Here is a 22,384-nt window from a genome sequence, read left to right as displayed (position 1 = left end):
AAAATCTTCATCTGTAAGTTTATTTACATCAAACACCGTTGTAGGCCACAGTCCGTGTCAAGCATTTATTAACGTTGATTTATCAACATTCTTCCAAGGGTAAGCAACTGCACAAATGGCATCCTTAACACTCAACTTTTTCAGGAAGTCTTGGATTCCCACCTCTCTGTTGACTGCAGCAAGCATACAGTTTAAAAAAGTCTTTATATTTGCTCTTCGTGGAGCGTAAAATTCCTTGGTCACGAAGCTGTAAAACAGATGTCACATTAGGCGGCAAGTAAATGCCGAAAACATGACGTTTCACAAGAAGTTCGGCAGGGGGATGTACAGAGCTGTTGTCAAGGAACAATAAACTTTTATCGTGTTCTTCCAGTCCAGCTTGCCTGCAATGAACCCATGCTGCTGGTACAAAGTGGTTACTGAACCAGTCAAAAAACATTTCTCAGGTTACCCACGCTTTCTTGTTAGCATAATAATGCACAGGTAAATTGTGCACACCTTTTTTGGATGTTTGCTTTTTCCGATCACAACCAACTTCACCTTGTGTGCACCTGCAGCATTGGCACACGCAAAAATAGTTAACTTGTCCTTAGTATCCTTAAAATCAGTTGGTGCTCTCTCATCAGCCATTGTTAGTGTTTTTCTAGGGACATAGCGCCAGTAGAGAGCTGTTTCATCAGCATTGTAAATTTGTTCAGGACTAAGGCTTTTATCAGATATTATCTTGGCAAATTCATCAATATAATTTTCAGCTGCTTCATGGTTAGCAGAAGCCTTTTCATCACAGATTTTCAGGTATTTCACACCATTATGCTTCTTAAATTTCTGCAGCCAACCTTCTGAACATTGACACTCACCTTCAATGTTCAGTTCTTTATGATCTATTCTAGCTTGTTTCATGACCAACAAACCAGTCAGTGGCATATGTTCACTTCTTCATTGTCAACTCCACTCTATCAACACATGGTTAAGATCTTCATTTTTTGCCCTATGCAGTGTTTTCCTATTTTTCATTAGTTTATGGTCATCATTGTTACCATAAAATGTCAGTAACTTGTCTTTCTGTTTCTTTAAATCATATACAATACATTCTTCAGTAAGATGCCACACAAACACACCACAATCAAGCTTCTGTAATAACTCCACTTTCTGTATTATTGATAATGTCAGATGCTTCCTTTTCTTTTTATTATTGTTACACAATAAGAGCAGCGAGGAGGGGACATGAAAGGTCCTAGGTCGGTAGGATTAGGGAAAACCCTAAGGCTTTCTATAGGTATGTTAGGAATAAAAGAATGACTAGGGTAGGAATAGGTCCGTCATGGGCCGATAGGTCTGTTTACAAACACTCAGTGTAACTCTCTGACTCCAAGTGTGTTTGTATGTCCAAGCATGTATCTGCGCATTTCTGTCCGCACTTGTCTATTTGTGTGCGTTTATATGTATATCTGTGTGCCCCTCTGTGTGTATCTATCTCTCTGCACATGTTATGTGTCTATTTCTCTGAGTGTGTGTGTGTCTGTGTGCCTGTGACTGTCTGTGTGTTTGTGTGTGTGTGTGTGTGTTTGTTGATGATGCTGTGAGCTGCTGCCCTCCCTCTGTCCCTCGTAAACTGAATCTCTGATGATTTTTACCCTCCACTCCAAGCTGTACAGTGCTGGGGGGAGACGAGCAGAGACTGACAGCAAAATAAAGCTCAGCAGGTCTGGCAGCATCTGTGGACAGAAATGAAAGTTAACGTTTTAGGTCGAGTGACCCTTCCTCAGAACTCGTGTCAGGTGGATATTACATCACTGTAAGCACCATAGTGACTGCCAGACTCGTCCCACGCAGACACACACAGATATACACACACACACTGATACAGAGATTTAGAGAAACTCATTAATACGCAGAAACTAATACAGACATGGAATGTCTGTCGGTATTTCTCTTGCTCCAGGGTGACCTTGTCAGCATTTCACTTGCTTTGTCTGGTGGGTGTCAGTATTTAAGTCTGTCCTCAGGGAGTGTGTGAATAGTGCACTTCCTCACAATAGTGAGTGAATCGGTATTTCTGTGTGGTGTGTGACTGTAGGACAATTTCAAAATATGCAGATACTAAACCTGGAAGAATTATAATGTTTGTGATGGACAGTGTGGAACTCCAACAGGACAGTGACACATTGGTGTAGTTTTCAGGTTTATGGCAGATGAGGATTAATGCAGAGCAGTGTGAGGTGATGCACTTCGGTAGGAAGGACATTGAAATACAGTATAAAACAGGCTGTAAGGTTAGCAGTGGTGGACTCTCCCTCTTTATAGGCACTTAGGCGGGCATTGGATAGGTATATGGAGGATAGTGGGTTAGTATAGGTTAGGTGGGCTTGGATCGGCGCAACATCGAGGGCCAAAGGGCCTGTACTGCGCTGTATTCTTCTATGTTCTATGTTCTATGTGTATCTACAGCTCTTTTTGGCAATTTCACAGTGTAATTAAACACAATTAAACACAGTGAAGCAAATACACAATTAATGCCTGCCAGTGCTGGGCAGTCGAGTGGGTATGGACTTTAATCCAAAAAAACCTTGTTATGCAGACAAGACTGACACTCCACATTCCACGAAAGAAACTTTGGATTTCGGAGCTTTTCAGATTTTGGAATTTTGGATAAAGGATTGTGTCCCTGTATTGGGAAATGGCTGACTTGCTGAATTCCTGACATTAATATGAACATTTTGCATGAATTTAGTTTTGTAGCATTGCACTTATCACACCCTGAAATGCAGACTTTAGGCCATATACAATTTGAATTTAATTCGCAATTGACTAGCTAAATAAATACAAAGGAAACCTTTTAGCAACACATAATTATTATGATTTGCAAATAGCAGAGTACATTTTGTGAATGAAAAGTGCAGAACACGATAACAAGTAAAATGGCGATTGTTATGTTATTATTTGCAGAGAGGCCAGGGATTATGGCCACCTTTACCTGGGTTGCAATTGGAGGAGGGGTCACTCACTTCTGGTAGAACCTAACAAGTTGTAACCTAGCGAGTTGCATTAAAAATGAATGTTTTCATGAAAAGTGTTTATGAGAAAGCATGTATGCCAATGAAACCAAAAGAGTACTTTTTCCTACTTTTGCCTTGCTGGTGGAGAGTTTCTATGGCCAGTGACACAGATCTGAAATTCAGGCATAAGTGACACAATGACTTTCTGACATATGTTATCTACAAAACTTCCCATCAGTAATCATAAATGAAAAATTACCCCTTGTAACTTTTTGCAAATCACAATGATAAAAGTATGATAGGTTTTCTTTCTCCCAAACAAAGAATTACAAACATTTTTTTTTCATAAAGACATTAGGCTTTTAAGTCAGAGAGGTAAACATCAATAACTGAGCCCCCATCTTCTATATAAAAGGGGCAACAATATTTGGTGTTACACCGAAGGATATCTGATAATGATACCAATACTAAATGACTTCAGAAAACCTCTGGATGCACCTTGTAAACAGCTAAAAGGCTTTTAGCCTATTACCAGTGCTATAATAACAGACCTAAAAAATGTGTAAAGTTTTTCCGGGCAAATAAGGCTGCCCTGAGTACAGCAGGTATGAACACAGCCAAACAGGTTTCTAGCATGAAAAAAATGAAGCATATTAGTTTTAAATGTTATTGTGGAACTAGAAGAAACAAGATTCCTCCTTTCAGCCTCAATATACTCTTGACTGGCAATCCATGCTAAATGCTTCTTCAGCTTTCCTGTCCACTCCAGCCCTACTCAGGCTGCTGCTGAAGAGGGGAATGACTTAACATTTAATCCTATTGAAGGCAGCTGACTATGGAGGATGACAGACATCTGCAGCTCAATTAAATTATTTTGGCAAGGTTGGAGACAAATTTGAAAATGGATCTGCTCTTTTTTTACGTATTTCTCCCCATAGTGTTTGATTTTAATTGATTGTCCAACAACATAACAAACCATCACTTCATTGCGGGAGTTAGTTAGCTTTGCTGGCTAGATGGCTAGATGGCAAGACTCTGAAACAGAATGACTTCAATGGTAGGAGTTCAGTCCCTATCCTGGCTATGTTAACTCAAGCAAGACTGCCTTTTTATTTGGCTCTGTGGTTGTGGATTGGTGTCCCTCAAGCTGTATAAAACCAATCATCTCTCTCTATAATTGTGACTGTTGATATATAGACTATGGCTAAATAATCATTTCACTGGAAATGTTGTATTTTTGCTGTATGCCAATAATGGGTCTGTGATAGCTATTAATTGTTTTTCTATCCAGTTGTGAGAATTTAATATGTTGCATTTAGCATTACAAGTCAAGAATTGGTGCTGGAAAAGCACAGCAGGTCAGGCAGCATCTGAGGAGCAGGAGAATCAATGTTTCAGGCATAAGCCCTTCATCAGATGCTGCCTGACCTGCTATGCTTTTCCAGTACCACATTATTGAGTCTGATCTCCAGCATCTGCAGTCTGCACTTTCTCCCATTTAGCATTACAAGTGCACCAACAGTTTTTAACTCAAATGTTCCTAACTGAAGCCTAAATTGTATTGAATTTACATATTTAGCATTAAGTGTTGCTGGATTGCTGAAAAGGTTACTGGAAAGGGTATACTTAAAAGATATACTCTGGAATGCTAACTCACCACTTTTTATCTGAATGACTATGTCATTGAATGTTTCTGTTTAATAGACAGAGGGACAAGGTTCACCTTTCCTAATGGAATCACCCTCTGTCCTGTATGATATCTGCTATTCAATCCTTTAGATTATATATCACTAAATTTGTAAACATATAGAAATTAGACAATTTCTCATTGTGATCTATGTTATTTAACACTGTAAATATGGTAACTCTTGTCCATTTTTAGTTAATTCAGTTTGTGATTGTATGTATGCACATGACAAAGATATTGATCTTCTTTCGAAGCACTAACCAGGTGATAAGTAATATCCATACAATCTCTCTTATTGTTACCTGATTTTCATTCTCAGACGGAATCAAAACACTTCAGTACTGCTCACTTTCCTCCAGTTCACAAGAAATTCTAAAACAGTTTCACAGAGAGCCCAAGACCAATGCATATTAGGTTCCACAGTAACATAGTACAGTATGCCCCTGCCCACCTCATACACATTGCACAAAGTTACTGCAGTGAGAGAAACTGTTGCACAGCAGGACAATTTACATTTTAACATATCATAGCAATTATAGAAACGTGGCTCAGGGATGGACAGGACTGGCAGCTTCATGTTCCAGGATACAAATGCTACAGATAGGACAGAAAGGGAGGCAAGAGAGGAAGGGGAGTGGCATAGATAGGATGAATAGACAAAGTCTTTTCCCTGGGGTGGGAGAGTCCAGACTAGAGGGCGTAGGTTTAGGGTGAATCAGGAAAGATATAAAAGAGACTTAAGAGGTAACATTTTCACTCAGAGGGTGGTACGTGTATGGAATGAGCTGCCAGAGGAAGTGGTGGAGGCTGGTACAATTGCAACATTTAAAAGGCATCTGGATGGTTATTTGAATAGGAAGGGTTTGGAGGGATATGGGCATATGGAACTAGATTGAGTTGGGATATCTGGTCGGCATGGATGAGTTGGATTGAAGGGTCTGTTTCCGTGCTGTAGATTAGATTAGATTACTTACGGCGTGGAAACAGGCCCTTTGACCCAACCAGTCCACACCAACTCCCTGAAGAACAACCCACCCAGACCCATTCCCCTAATTTTACCCCTTCACCTATCACTATGGGCAATTTAGCGTGGCCAATTCACCTAACCTGCATATCTTTGGACTGTGGGAGGAAACCGGAGCACCTGGAGGAAATCCATGCAGACACAGGGAGAATGTGCAAACTCCACACAGACAGTTGCCCAAGGCAGGAATTGAACCCGGGTCTCTGGCACTGTGAGGCAGCAGTGCTAACCACTGTGCCACCATGCCGTACATCTCTATGACTCTATCTCTGACAGAACCTTTGCTGCCTGAAAAGCAATGGGGTTAGCGGTGCGAGATGAAGCTAATCTGGTGACATTTCATGGGACGTTACCTGCCATCTTCCTGCCACCACAGGAATAACTCCAAGGCAAGAAGACCCAAGCACAACCTTTGTTTATTTTTTTTAATCTAAAAATGATGTCACACACAACTGGGTGACTTTCCAACTCACTGTGACATTTTTCTCTTTTTCTTTTTAATTACCACCAGTCATAACCCAATCAAATATTTATAAGCAAAGCTCCTTATGGACAATGCGAACCATCAAACGTGAGGGGGAAGGTAGGGAGAGAGGAAGTGGCTAAATCAAAATGGAGTTAGAGGGGAAGATAAAGCAGTGTATTCCCGCAATGCCCACATTTCTCCAAGGAGACCTGAGCACAAATTAAACTGTGGAAGAGGGGCAGACAATTAGCAGACATAAGCTCAACCTTTAAACTCTGGTGTCAAATGAGGCCTTTACTGGACAATTAACAACAATAAGGGCCTCATTTCATCTGCAATTCCTCCAGTACCAGGTGGCATGAAAAAGTGTCAGCCTATACAGCTGGTTAAACTGGGTAGGCAATTTGAAGAAGGAGTGTCCATCGATCTGCACTGATATGTGCAAGATCGATGCACTTACAGCAGGGAGTTTTCTTTCACCACCACCTCTCTGGCCTCACTTCCAACTTTCAAGCTCACTTCTCTCTACAACCTCCAAATTCAGAAACCTCCCACTCCCAGAGCAACACCTCCCTTCCCAGAGCTTTAGATTAGATCCCCTACAGTGTGGAAACAGGCCCTTCGGCCCAACAAGTCCATACCAACCTTCCAAAGAGTAACCCACCCAGATCCTTCATCCTAGATGTACAGGGTCTGGTTTTCCAGATACAGCCACAGCCCTGCTGTGACACTCCTGGTTGGCCTGCCTCTGATTGGCCAGCAGATTCATGTGGGTGGGACTTGCTAATCCAGAAACCTGATTCTGGCAGAAAGCTTGTGGACAGCCTTATTGTTGGAAAGCATGGCAGTTTCAGTTTGTTCTCGGTTTCCTTTTGGAAACTTTCCTGTTTTTGGAGTGGGAAAAAGCTGGGCCTTAGCATTTGTGCTAAGGATAAATATAATCAAGTATTTGGGTTTCTTTTTACTTTGGAAGAAACACAAGTATGATTCTATATAAATAGCTGATTGACCTAGTAATTGTACTTTGACCCTACTTTGCATATGATTGTACAATGCTATTTATTCTGTTTACTAAGCATTGAACCCTTGGCATAAAATACTCAATAGTGTATGTGATCCTTGCAATTAACAGAAAAGAAAAAGCAGGGCAAATTCCAACCATTAAGGAAACTGTTCGGTAAAAAGAGAAGGAAGGCACTTTCTGAGAAAATAAATCTAAAATCCAGTCAATCCACTGAGGATGTTCGAAATGGCTTTGAGCCAGGTGTTGGGGAGTCTGAAGATGAATTAAGGTAAAAGCTCCTTCAACTTTTTATAATTAAGGATTAAACAAAATCAAGAAGTCTTGCAGAGCTTTAAAGTCATGAACCAAAAACTCTGATTTATGTTACATTCAGCAATAGTCTAGAGCAATCAGCTTGACTGTTGATTTGATTCAAAATAAATGGCAAAGGTAATTTGAGGAAAACAGATTCAGTCAGTAAAGCTAACCGCCTTAACTGGAGTTGATTACTGTCATTTCTGAAAAACGGAACAGAACATAGAGGTTGCAAGGAAGGGTGCAATCTGAACTTGCCATCTGAAATGTACACATTGTGTTCATATGTGATCAGAACATGCCATTTTTAGATATTACAATTCTGGAAATAATATTTTGAATAACTTCATCAGATAAAGCTTGCATTCACTTGCTAGCCTTTTGGATTTCCAGTTTACACACTGAATCATAATGTACTGGTGCTTATTCTCGTTTCTCTTTAAAACCAATTCCTCATTTTGATCTTCTAAAGCCCCCAGCCTTCTATGCCAGAAGATGACTTAGATTTGCTAACTTCAGCTAGCATCTGACTTAGAGCATTGAGCTGTTTAACTATAACCTGATGAGTGACATCTGCACAATGAGTAATTTCAGTTTAATGGAGGTATTCTTGCATATACGAGAAACATCTCTGTAATATAGAGTGGAGTTTTAGCAGCACTGCCTTTCTAGCTAAAACGTTTGAGGGAGCCCACCCCAGTTAACTGCCCATTTAATGGTTGATTGACCATGCATTGGCTGGAGACAGGACTTCCACCCTTAGGGATGGGAGGTCCTGCTTCAGAGAGCTGCTGGTTTGTCAGCAGCGCCACTGAGACAGAGGTCAGTGCTGGTACCACACTCTGAGTTTAAGGACTTGTTCAGCATTGCATCCAGGCTAGCAAATGAGGCCGAGGTCTTCTCAGGGACCCAGGGTTTGAGATGCCATGGGGATACACTTGGAAGGGCCCTCCCATCAGCCCAAGGGCCATTCTAAGAAGAAACATTTTGGAGCTGCCTCCAGCAGGCACAGGAAAATATGCCAAGCTGGTTGCAGGTCATGGGCCTCTCCTTTTGCTGGTAAACCAGGACAGCTCCAGAATGAGGCCCATCTGACACCAGCCCTGCCACTGATACAATGTGAGTAGGGTTGGGCAGGTGGGTGGCAGGCAAGCAACCTGCTAGATTTTGCCCTGTCTCTATCTTCAAATCCATTGGCTGTGAAGTGTATAATCCAACCCATAAGCAATGAGTGAGAAAGCTTAATCTCCAAAGTTTTCTCTTGTACACTTTCCATTGAACCATAGCTGAATCCCCAAATCGAAGAGTGTGAAGTTGTGCTGGGCCAGGATGTCACACATTCTGGAGGAATACAATTCTGCAGTTGCTGATAGCCTCCTTTGGCACTGCTAAAGTTTTTGATATGGCCCATAGCACTGTCTAGAGCCAAAATGAATGATCCACATTGTGAAGCTGAGAGTATGATCAAATATTCGGAGCATGTGAGCTGGCTGGTCCATAATGGGTATAATTACCGTGCCAGATCAGACAGTCCCAAGCGATACCCCTGATGCAAGGCTTCAGGCTTCATTTCAATGAAGTTGGTTGCTTACAGATACATGTGTGTGTCCTCAGTCAGTTTTGCACTGAATCAGTTTTGGATTATGGACCAGTGCATCAGCACTTCACAAAGACATTGTGAGGGACAGCTGTTTGGAAATGAGAGGAAATCAAGAAAGTGATGGAAGGTGTCATCAACAGTCCTATCAAGTGGCACCTACTCAACAATAACCTGCTCATTAATGCTCAGTTCAGGTTCCGCCAGGACCACTCAGCTTCTGACCTCATTACAGGCTTAGTTCAAACATGGACAAAAGAGCTGAATTCCAGAGATAAAGTGGGCATGACTACCTTTGGCACCAAGTAGACATTTAGCTGAGTATGGCATTAAGGAGCCCTGGCAAATCTGGAATCATTGGATTCGGGGAAAACTCCCTAGTGCTTTGGAGTCATGCCTGGCATATAGAAAAATGGTTGTAATTACCAGAGGTCAGTCATCTTGGCTCCAGGATATCTCTGCAGGAGTTTCTCAGGGTAATATCCTAGGGCCAACCATCTTCAGCTACTTCATCAACAACCTTCCCTCCCTCATAAGGTCAGAAATGGGAATGTTCACTGTTCAGCATCGTTTGTGACTCCTAGGTATGGAAGCAGTCCATGTCTAAATGCAGCAAGACCTGGTCTACATCCAGGCATAGGCTGAAAAGTGGCACATGTTAACACCAGATACGTGCCGGTCACTGACTATCTCCAGCAAGAAGCAATTAAACCACTGTTCCTTGATATTCATTGGCATTACTGTCAGTGAATCCCCCATTACCTAAATCCTGGAGGTTACCATTGAACAGAAACTGAACTGGACTCACTATATAAACACAATTGTTACAAGAGCTAGTCTGAACCTAGGATCCTGTAGCAAGTAACTCATCACCTGCCTCCCAAAGCCTGTCCACAATAAAGCACAAGTCAGGAATGTGATGGAATGCTCCACATTTGCCTGGATGTTTACAGCTCCAGCAACAGTCAAGAAGCTTGACACCATCCAGGATAAAACAGCCTAGTTCATTGGCACCGCATCCAAAAGCATCCACTCCCTCCACCACTGAGGCTCAGGAGCAGCAGTGTGTACTATCTACAAGATGCACTACAGAAATTCACCAAAGGTCCTTAGATATCCTTCCACAACCACCTCCATCTGGAATGAGAAGGGCAGCAGATATATGGGAACCACCCAAATTTCCTCCAAGATACAGTGGATGCTGTAATTCGGAAGCAAAAACAAAAGTTCTTGAAAGCTCAGCGGGTCTGAAGACATCTGTGAAGAGAAATCAAGGTTAATGTTTTAGACCCGGTGACCCTTGCTCAGAAACGTTAACTTTGATTTCTCTGCACAGATGCTGTGAGACCCGCTGAGCTTTTTTCTTGAATTCCCTCCCTTACAACCATGTGAGTTAACCTACGACACATGATCTGCAGCAGTTCAAGAAAGCAACTGAATAGAAATAATTATTAGAAACATTAAAAGTCAATTTATACCTGAAAGCCATTGAAACTTCTGGTGCATTTTAGCAAAGTTAATGCATTTTTGTAAGATTGCAAGACATGCACAACAATTAGTAAGTGACCAGGTTTCAAGCTGAGTTTGATTAACAAAAAAATAAAATTCAAATCTCAAGACCTGGATACATTCAGGTACACAAAAAACTAATCTGAACACAGTCAAGGGAAACAAAATATTTAAAGGAAGCACTGACTGACAGTTGATCCTATTAATTATGTAAAGTTTTATATTTAATTGTGGATCGACTTCAAATACTTCAAGTTTTATAGTTCCATCTATATCCATCAGAATTTGTATAACATACTTACAAAGGTGATAATAAATTGAAAATACATTAAAATTCTGTTGTCACTAGTCAATTGGTATCATTATAACTTTAAATCAATATTTGACTTTCCAGTTTTTTGGAAAGGTGGTTAATTATATTTTGACTTTTCGGTTTCTGTACAATTTTGAATTCAGAGAAACACCTTTGTTGTCAACCTATGTGTTTAGGCTGTGCAAAGACATTCTGTTGAAAGGTAGAGGAGGTGATTTCTGCTCTATAGAAAGATCTTAGAATATTTAGGGTGTAAAGTGAAGACACTAGATTACATCTGTGTAAGCATCAGCAGGTAATGCGAGAAGAAATTTAGCAGAATGTATAATGCATAGACAATTCAGTATTCTTTGTTTTGACCCATAAAGATCTCTTTCAGCTTCCCTGACTGCATAGTCAATGGGAGGCTATGATAAGGAGAATGTTAAGCCTTTATATTTGTAATCTATTATAATATTAGGGATCTAATATGGAACATTCCTCTTAACTGATTATTTCCAAAACTCCATAGATACTAAACTGGTTATATGTGTAATTAAATAACATTAAATGACTTCAGTCAAGTTTATTATGTCAACAATTGACTACTTTAGAAAGAAAGATAATATTTTAAAATATACATAGATATAATGGATTATTTCAGTACATTAATATGTTTTACTTTTGTAACTGATGTTTATATTGCTATGTATCAGAAAACTATTGTAGTGTATGTAACTGAACTCCATGTTGTTACTGTAGTGTCAGATTTTGTTCAACCTGATTGCATTAGTTGTCCAGTTTCTATCTGAAATAAAACTTTTATTTGTTTATTTCCTAATTGTGTGAAAATGTTTCAATCATATCTTATCAGAAAGTCGAAAGTGAAGTCGCATTTACCTTCATTTTATTTGTATATTGCAATGTATTTCTGATTATACTTCTGACTGTAGGATGCAGTCTTCAAAAGCTCCCAGACGCATTTGGTTCATGTGTCCCTGTTTAAGTCAGTTGATCTTGTCATGATCTGTACCTTCACATGGCACTTAATCTACATTTCAAAATTGCTTAACTAGTGGATTCATAGTCATGCTATCAACAAATTTTGCAAATATATCCCTTTGATTTTTTTTATAGTATATGTATTTTTTAAAAAATGAACACAATTCTTAAATAATCTCTTGTGATTTTTATGCCATGTATAATTTGGTCTAAATTCTTCAGACAATTTGTTATTGTTCTGGTTGACTGAGCTGAAGTAGTTGTTAATTTTAAATCTGAGATAGAAACATTTTTGTTAAGCAATAGTATTAATGGAGATGGGCCAAAGAAAGGAATATGTGGTAGGCCACAGATCAGCCATGATCTTATTGAATGGTGGAACAGGCTTGAGGGCATGAATGGTCTAGACCTGTTCCTATGACTCCAAATTAAATTGGTCTGTTGTCTGATTAGTAGGTGATATAATTGTTTTCTAATTCTGATGAAAGACTTGTCCTCCCATTTTAATATCAGGACGTCAATAGGACAAGATACAATTCAGTTTAAAATTTAGTTTTCAACCTAAATAAGGGTTTTCTCAAAGAATTTACTCATACTGGATGACTCTATGTATTTATTCAATTTTGGCTGATACCTCTTATATAAAAAAAGATAGAATTGCTTGTATTGCGAATTTAGGTAAAACAACTGGTAAATTTCAAACAATATAAAATGTACGTAGCTGTTAAAGGAGGCATTCTCTCCATCACTAATGGCTGCAGTGATGGTTTGGAAATGTAAAATACAAGATTTCTGTCAGGCAGAATATCTAAGAGTTCCTTCTCTTTAAACGAAAAAGAAGTTATTTCTGACTATATCTTCATTTGTGTAGTAATCTCCTTAGACTTTGCTACAACTTTTAAAATTAGCTATTGCATCTACAAAATAATTGCCCTTCATTTACAAGAGGCACTCACTTGTGACACATACAGCATCAGGTCACATGTAGATGGAATTGCTATGCAAAAAAAAAACCCAAGGCCTGCTTCCAAAGTGGCTTTTACAAAATTTGGGGTAAATGTTCGAAAATTAGTCTTATAGAGACAACTGTCAAAGAACTGTAATTGGGAACCACAGTTCGACTGTTAATAAACTATTTGTTCAATCTTATTTTTGCAATATGTTTAATGTTTAAACAGGTAGATATAGAGCGTAGTTCTATTTCTGACAGTAGCAATCCTTAAAAATAGTCAAAATTCATAGAGAAATAATGCGTTGTATAGTGCATTGCTTTATCAACTTGAATTTTCATAGAAACATAGAAAATAGGTACAGGAGTAGGCCATTCGGCCCTTTGAGCCTGCACCACCATTCAAAATGATCATGGCTGATCATGTAATCTCAGTATCCCATTCCCACCCCTCTCCCCATACCCCTTGATTCCTTCAGCCACAAGGCCCACATCCAGCTCCCTCTTGAATATATCTAGTGAACTGGCCCCAACTGCGTCCTGTCGAAGAGAATTTCACAGGTTCACAACCCTCTGAGTGAAGAAATTCTTCCTCATCTCAGTCCTGAATGGCTTAGCCCTTATTCTTACATTGTGAGTCCGAGCTCTAGAGTTCCCCAACATCGGGAACATTCTTCCCCTATCTGGCCTGTGCAGTCCCATAAGGATTTTATATGTTTCTATGACCCAGCATTCTTCTAAATTCCAGCAAGTACAAGCCTGGTCAATCCAGTCTTTCCTCATTTGGCAGTCCTGCCATCTTCGGAATCAGTCTGGTGAATCGTCACTGGACTCCCTCAATAGCAAGAATGTAGCAGGAGTCAGGAGAATTCCAGGCTCAGACCGCCTACCTTAATTGAAATTACGGGATCTTCATTGTTAGGCTGCAGTTGGGATAGATTAGTGCAGGAAAGAGGTCAGAGGTCTCTCTAAGACAGACTTGGTGCTGTGGGATTTTGTCCTGGTAATAAAAAAAGTAAGGCCCTCTTGTCCTCACCACTCAAACATCCACACCTCTACCCATTCTCCATGCCACTCCATTACCTCTCAATCCACCCACACATCGTCCATTCATTCACTGTGAGGCAGGTTTTGACAATCTAGCCACCTCTATGCAAGCTTTAGCTGATGTATGCCTATCCATCCATCACACATTGTGTAGAAGCAGTGACAAACCTTATTGAGACTGTAGGCTGCATAAAAAAAGCTTTAAAAAATGATTAATTTCTTACTTTCCTTAAGCAAAAATCTTTGGGCAGCACGGTGGCACAGTGGTTAGCACTGCTGCCTCACAGCGCTAGAGACCCGAGTTCAATTCCCGCCTCGGGCAACTATCTGTGTGGAGTTTGCACTTTGTTTGGTTTCCTCCCACAGTCCAAAAACGTGCAGGTTAGGTGAATTGGCCATGCTAAATTGCCCGTAGTGTTAGGTCTAGGGGAATGGTGGGTGCTCTTTGGAGGGTCGGTGTGAACTTGTTGGGCCGAAGAGCCTGTTTCCACACTATAAGTAATCTAATCTTTTTACTGCAAGTCAATAGAAGTGACAATCATTCAGACCCTTTGAAGAATCAAGAACAGAAACCAAAAATGCTTGAAATATTTTAACCTGGCACAAAAAAAATTGTGAAACCGACAGAAGTTGATTGGTTGGTACGATGTCCTCCAAGGTCCACTGAACTCATTACATCACCTTACCTTTCCATAAAGTGCTATAATTTGGATTAAAAATCTCCACTATATTAATCTCAGGCAATATACACAGAATTGATACACACTATTGAAATCTCACACCCTAAGCCCAGGCTGAAAGACCCCACTTGTGATATTTCAGAAAGGGATTGTTTCACATTTATGATTTATATATTACCTTTGGAAAAGTTCTTCAATGATTGGAATTATTTCAAGCAATATGAAACCACTGCCACAATTCCTTTCCTAGCAAATGGTAGTCCTTAGGGTTAAAGGGATAAAGGGGTATGGGGAGAAAACTGGAACTGGATAATGAACAATGATCATGAAAAATGGTGAAGTAGGCTCAAAGAGCTGAATGTCCTACTGTAGCTCATACTTTCTGTGCTTCTATGTACCTAAACCTCTGATAATTTTTTCTGAAGGCAGCACGATTTCAGAAGTGGTGGTAATCTTCCAGTGCTACATTTAAGTTACCTTTCTTAAACGACATGTTCAGAAGGGGGATTGAATCAGAGCTGGTTCATATTTGCACAATAGTGGTCATTTTGATGATCAAGGCAATACAAAAAATCTAAAGAAAACTAATAATGCATTTAACCTGGCCAGTCCATTCATGCAGTGGCTTAAAAATATATAAATATGGATTTAATCTTCCCATAAAAATGAATGTATATTTTCACAACATATATATATGTGGGTAAAAGCACTGACAAAAAATGTATATAAATACTTTTCAGAATTAATTTTAAGATGTGGGATCTCATCCTAAAAAATATATTAATAATGAAAATGTCAAAACCAAATATGACAGGATTTTATTGCTCTGTTTTAATATGAATAAAGTTAAGCTAGGTATTAGTGCAATTTATACTTTGTAACCTATTTATAAAATGTTGACAGGTCCGCTAGCACTAACATGGGAACCAGGGCATTATCACATGACAGTATTTTTATCCCAGAGGGCTCAACAGGCGATGGAGCAATGGCAGAAGTGACATCCCAAGAAAACTTCCCAGGAAAAGTGCGAACCCTTCAGGTGAGAGGTGCTGCAAGAACAGGCTGATCCCAACATTGTATTGAGTGGAAGGTTGTAATGTGGGTTGTATGGCAGTGACCAGAGCCAACGCATGCAGCTATTATTGCCTCTGTAGTAATAATGATGGCCACAAGCCAACTCCAGTTTGAGTTAGCTCAGACTCTTATTTATGAGAAATGTTTTTAATTCTCTCTTTTAGAAAGTATCTGTAAATAATAGCATGGAGTGAAATAGCATTGTAAGGTGGAAATTGCTGTTCCACTGAGATTCTCACTTTCAATCTAACATTTGCTGATTACTTTTACAAAATATGCACATGAGATCACATTCTTTCTTAATTGCTTTGCTACTGCTGGCAAATGGCTAAGTGGAGAAGTGAATTACTTCCTCTCTGAACCTTGGCATGAATCAGGCAGAAACTATAGCCTTCGATATGTGTGGCTATAAAAATCTTGTATAAACACATGTCTCAGCTTAGTTTGAGAGTGCAGGTTTGTTAAGTATTTTCAATAACGACGATCACCACTGTATTTCAAAGAATACCTAAGACAGACACAAAACATGGAGTCAGAGCAAGAATTTACTACTTAGAGTCAACACATGTCCTTCTGTGGCCTTGGGTTTTAAGTGGCTTGGTGGCTCAGTGGTTTTCACTGCTGCTTCACGGCATCAGTGACCCCAGTTCGATTCCAGCCTCAGGCAACGTATGTGTGGAGTTTGTACATTCTCCCCGTGTCTGCATGGGTTTCCTTCGGGTGCTCCGGTTTCCTCCTACAGTCCAAATCTGAATTGTATCAGATTCAGATTTCTGTACGCAACAATGAATAGCTGGATTATTACCAAAACTAAACTTTGTCCAGCAAAGATGTGAAGCCTATTGACAACAGTTTGAATTTTGTAAAGGTATGCAAACTTCTTACAAGCATACACAAACATGAAGAGAAACCAGTATGGCCAAAGAGAATTGTAAAAAAAAGCAGAGAACATGCTGGGTTGTTTTTTTTCTCAGACAGGTCTCAACTTCTCTCTTAGTGAGTTAAAAATGAGTAAGAATTATTCTGCTCGCAAACTGGATCATGTGACCTCTCTCTGACCATTCTCCTGGTTGTGTGACACCATCCAAGCTCCCTAATCTTTGTAGGTGCAACATGTTGTTGTTGTATCAGTACCATTTCCTTAACAAAGTGTCCTTTGTTTTAAATTTCACAATATAGTTATATGGGTCCATATTTTACAGATGATATTTGTATCACAGCTCTTCATAATACCTGCACTCTTGGGAGAAATGAAATGTGGCTCAGACGCACTTTACTATAAAATCAAAATATAGGAAACATTTTCTTAAAAATCATGCCTGCATCTGTTCAATCTTGAAGCCTAATTGATATGCCTTTGCTTGTTTTGATGCTCAGGTCATTTGGAATGAAGTTAAATTCTGGACAAAGTATCAGCTATCACCTTGTTTCTCTCTGCAATATAAGCATCGCTAGGAAGCATGTAATTCCAGAGGCAGATTGACTCTCCTTGAGTGGAGGGCCAGGCCCCCTCTGTAGTGCCCTGGAGGGAAACTGACAGCATTCCTTTGTGGGTGGTTTCATTAGCTAGCTGTCTCCTAGCACTGCCCTATCTCCTTGTGAGAAGGACCTGGACTGGGCTGAAGATTTCCCTTGCCTTGGTTGCATGCATTCGGTCCTGGGAACCAAGGCTTAGGCAACGGGGTACACATCTGCAGCAGCCTCTGAGGCTGCTAGGCCTCACTCTCCATGGCAACCACTAACCTGCCCATGTTTGCAGACAGATGTGATTCGCTGCAATGACAAAGAAGTTCATCACGTCGCAGATGCTGCTGATTCTTTTGCATTTGGTACTTACTTATTTGGCAGGACTTGGATGTCTCTGCATCCCTACAGGAGTGATTCTGCAAGAGGCAGGATTCTGTACTCAGATCGGGCGAGGACACTGATGTTGGGCACTGATCTACCCTACATCTATTTATGGGTAGTCTCCTATAATGGGAAACAAAGGGGGATTGAGATGAAATGACAGTGAGTGTCATGGCTGTTAACATTGTTGCATGTTGGGGGGAGGTGGTTAGGTGTCCCAAAAGACTAAATGTGGTGGGCATGCAGAGTTAGTGGTGCAGGAGGCTGAGGGGTAAGAGCAGGTATGGCAACAGTGAGAGTGATGAGGCATGAGCCTTGGTGGGAGGTGTATGTAATGGCGCTGACAGAGGCATCAGAGAGAAGAATGTAGCACTTAACCTGGCAGATAGGAGAAGGTCATTAAACTTTTTGTAACACAGCTGACCATTCCTCCTCACTGTGGGAAACATGTTAAAGAAGCCATTCCCTACGGACAAGCCCTGTGTATACATAGGATCTGCTTATATAAGGAAGAACGTGATGGACACCTACAGACTCTGAAAGATACCCTCCTAGGAATGGGATACGATGCTCAACTCATTGATCGACTCTTCCAACATGCCACAGCGAAAAACCGCAATGATCTACTCAGAAGACAGACAAGGGACATGACTGATAGAGTACACTTCATCATCCCAGGAGCAGAGAAATTATGGCAGCTTTCAGCATACCACTGATGACAACAAACATCTCACCAAAATCTTCCAAAAGCCTCAAAGAGACCATCATTCATAGTAAACTACCCAGTGTCAGGAGAACTGTGACCACAACGCTACACAACCCTGTCACGGCACCCTCTGCAAGGCATGTCAGATCACCGATGTAGATACTGTCATTACACGTGGGAATACCATCTACCATGTACATGGCAGATACTCATGTGACTCCGCCAATGTTGTCTACCTCATACGCTGCAGGCAAGGATACCACGAGATATGATATATTGGTGAGACCATGCAGACACAACAGCAATGCATGAAAGGACACACGCAACAATTGCCAGACAGCGATGTTCCCTCCCAGTCGGAGAACACTTCAGCGGTCAGGGTCATTCAGCCTCAGATCTTCAGGTAAGTGTCCTCCAAGGTGGCCTTTGAGGTACACAACAATGCAGAATCACCGAGCAGAAATCAATTGCCAATTCTGTACTCATGAGGATGGCCTCAATCGGGATCTTAGTATCATGTCACACGACATTTAACCCCCAACGTACTGTTCTGTGTTTGTAAAATCTTCCTTACTGTTCTGACTCCACTATCTTGATTACTTGTTATCATCTCTATACCTTAATAGATTTGTACAGCTTTTGATTATTTGTTAGTTTGGTTAGACTAGTTTGGTGCAACTCTGATAACAATCACATTGTTCCAGCCATTTGCTTTGTCTCAGAGCACCATCTTAGTTTTGATTATTGTTAGTTACCTCTCTGCCTTAGTTAATCAGTTGATAGGTCATCCCTTGTTATTCAGCTGTTGACGCTTTATTCATAGCCTTTGACACTTTTGATCATCTGCAGAGACTTGTTATTCAGTCTGGCGACACTCCACTCATACTATTTGTACTTATCGGTTGACATTCTTAATTACCTGGAATTATCTTGCCATTATCTCTCCGCCGATATATTCTGTGCCTGTGTGCTTCCCTCCACTTCACTTAATTAAGAAGTAGTGCTCCAAAAGCTTGTGATTTTAAATAAGCCTGTTGGACCATAACCTGGTGTGTGACAGTGGAGAAGATAGTGATCCAGGTGGTGACCTCTGCTCATGTTGTCTTAATCTGGAGATGTGACATCCTCTGCTAGGAAGAGGATGCCTTTTCTCTGGATCGTCCCATCCACCAGGAGTGCAGGATCCCTATCAGAGAAGCTTCTTCAACATGTTCAGACTCCAGCCTTGACCATGCAGGGCAGCTTCAATGGGTTTTTAATGGTGGTGCACGTGCAAGGAATGCCCATATTCCAGGGGTATCCAGCGAAAGGTGTGGAATAAGGTGTCAGAATGGGGCACACTAGCAATAAATGAGATGAGTTTGGTAAGATATCTCAGTTCAAAAAACAATAAGAATATTTTGGATCTGTTCATTATTTCCTTTATTGAGGAAGAAGTATATATACTGAAGATCACTGTAATTATATTTTCCTTTGCAACTGCTTATGTGTTTTTATTCATTAATTTGCTCCATAGCTTGTCAATAATATTATATAATTTATAAGCCTACAGCTTTTTGAAGTCTAGGCGACCCCATGAGTGTTCAGAATGTATTCAGTAAACCAAATGCAATGGTTTTGTTAATACCGATATTGAGAATTACTGAGAATATTATAAAAAATTCATCAGATACATACTCCAGTTCAGCAAAGAGCAAGAATTTGAGAATGAACATGGGAGAAATATCTAAGTCCCGAAAAAGTAATAACATGCTTCTAAATTATGGCATCTTTAAAATAGAGTATATCTCAGAGTCTGTTGGCCAGTTGCCTGGCTGTTCCACAGTTCAATTATCAGGAAAGGTTTTTGAATTTATAGTTATGTAACCCTGCAACTTATTAGTCTTGTTAACCTTTCATTCAGAGTAATTAGGGATTGAATTATTGCCTGCACTTATTGCCTCATGGGACCTTTCTCAAAGAATCCTGGATATCTCTTAACCTGGTTTTGTAACCATTATCCCAGCAGCAACATATTAATGGCTTTTAGACACAAGAAGATACATCTTCAACTTGCACCCTGTGTATTGAACTGGCAAACTTGAACAGATGCCCACTAAAGAAACAGCCCAGTTTTATGTTTCATTGATTTTTGTTCTGGTTAACTGATCTACAACACAGGTGATAGATTTTTCTTTGATCTTTCCAATCCCTTGCCTTGCAAGTACTGGATGGGAGCAAGGTGGTTTGAAGGCAACATCAGATGTGTTTATGTTTGTAATTTGGCACATCTTATGCTTTGCTGTAAGGACCGTTCAATTTGAATCCTTAGCAACATTGCTTGACCTGGTACAATCCCCTCCTCCCCAACCCCTCCACTATTGAGCAGGTTCTCTGAATAGGATGTTTTTCACACTGGATGAGGGTGTGAGATGGAATCACACTCCCCCACCTCAAACACAGGTTGCAAATGGCCACAGAGACCACTTAGTGCCAGGGCAGGCCATTTGATAAAGGTTTGCTTTGGTTCTATGAGATATCATTCCCACTGCTTTTTGAGAATGATAGCACTTTCTAGCACTCATCCCTCATATCATTTGATCATACAGGGTGATCTGGACAAGTTAGGTGAGTGGACAGATGCATGGCAGATGCAGTTTAATGCGGATAAATGTATGGTTATCCACTTTGGTAGCAAGAACAGGAAGGCAGACTACTACCTCAATGGAATCAATTTATGTAAAGGGGCAGTACAGAGAGATCTGGGTGTTCTTGTACACCAGTCAATGAAGGCAAGCATGCAGGTACAGCAGGTAGTGAAGAAGGCTAATAGCATGCTGGCCTTCATAACAAGAGGAATTGAGTATAGAAGCAAAGAGGTGCTTCTGCAGCTGTACAGGCCCCTGGTGAGACCACACCTGGAGTACTGTGTTCAGTTCTGGTATCCAAATTTGAGAAAAGACATTCTGGCTATTGAGGGAGTGCAGTGTAGGTTCACGAGGTCAATTGTGACTGGGCTTGTGTACCCTTGAGTTTCGAAGATTGAGAGGGGATCTGATTGAGATGTATAGATTATGAAAGGATTGGACACTCTGGCAGTAGGAAACATGTTTCCGCTGATGGGTGAGTGCCGAACCAGAGGACACAGCTTAAAAATACGGGGTAGACCATTTAGGATAGAGATGAGGAGAAACTTCTTCACCCAGAGAGTGGTGGCTGCGTGGAATGCTCTGCCCCAGAGGGCAGTGGAGGCCCACTATCTGGATTCATTTAAGAAGGAGTTGGATAGAGCTCTCAAAGATAGTGGAATCAAGGGTTATGGAGATAAGGCAGGAACAGGATACTGATTAGGAATGATCAGCTATGATTATATTGAATGGTGGTGCAGGCTCGAAGGGCTGAATGGCCTACTCCTGCACCTATTGTCTATTGTCTATTGTCTATTCCACCCACTCTCAAATCCATGTTTTCCCACCTATCCCCTTGTTACTTTAGAGACCTTTTGCCAACTCAATGTCAACTCATAACAATCCATATCACACACCACCTTTGCCTTCTACCTCTCATGTCAACTCACTCAGTATCCACCCTAGGCAGACCACAGGCCCATACTGAAATGAAATAAAATAAAGTCCTAAATATCAAATATAGACGTCACTGCATTAAAAAAATAAACATGTATTCACTACCCTGCCTTAAAGGCAACTAATCCTTTAATAACATCTTCAAGCTGTTAAATTGTGGGCTTACAAATCCCATCCCCACACTCTGATAATGATAGGTTGAAGAAATCAGCTATCTATTAATAATGTTATAATGAAAGCATTTAGGGTTTTGTCAACAAACAGCTATTGAAACTGCTAGAACAGACTTTTTAATTCCACAAACACAGGCTGTTATCAATTTTTTAAGGGGCAACCCATTCAAGTATCTTCATGCTTGACAGTTCTTATAGACCTTATCTGCCTGAAAAAGCATTGAAACCTCTTTAAGGATCGAGAATTTCCACACTACTCCCGTGAAAATGTGATCTGAACACTGAGTTCAAATGGCCCTGCTGATTTTGAATTTTTCACACGAGTAATGTCCTAACCCCTCCCCTTGCCCCTCCATCTGTTGTGTGTGAAAATAGGATTTGTCAGAAATGGAGACAGAACTTCCAGAGCTGCACAAATCTTAAACTTCAGGTTATGTTTTACTGTATTCTTTG

The 22,384-nt window shown here is 40.5% G+C and overlaps 1 protein-coding gene across 8 annotated transcripts in view; it reads left to right on the top strand.

Annotated features, from left to right (window-relative positions):
- The window catches only part of cracd (capping protein inhibiting regulator of actin dynamics), a 216,741-nt gene that overhangs the window by 148,857 nt on the left and 45,500 nt on the right, over positions 1–22,384 (top strand). For 5 of the 8 annotated variants that reach the window (XM_043690478.1, XM_043690532.1, XM_043690470.1 and 2 more), the window contains one exon: positions 15,471–15,606. The exons of 2 other annotated variants lie outside the window; for them this stretch is intronic. In XM_043690478.1, the coding sequence (XP_043546413.1) occupies positions 15,487–15,606 (120 nt within the window). In that variant the 5' untranslated portion in view covers positions 15,471–15,486. Of the gene's footprint in view, positions 1–7,398; positions 7,466–15,470; positions 15,607–22,384 lie in introns of those variants that run through there. One more of the 8 variants, XM_043690524.1, reaches the window with a different exon arrangement.

This window comes from Chiloscyllium plagiosum, chromosome 1 (genome assembly GCF_004010195.1).
Source record: "Chiloscyllium plagiosum isolate BGI_BamShark_2017 chromosome 1, ASM401019v2, whole genome shotgun sequence".
Taxonomy (NCBI): domain Eukaryota; kingdom Metazoa; phylum Chordata; class Chondrichthyes; order Orectolobiformes; family Hemiscylliidae; genus Chiloscyllium; species Chiloscyllium plagiosum.
This window is presented reverse-complemented; position numbering and strand designations above follow the sequence as displayed.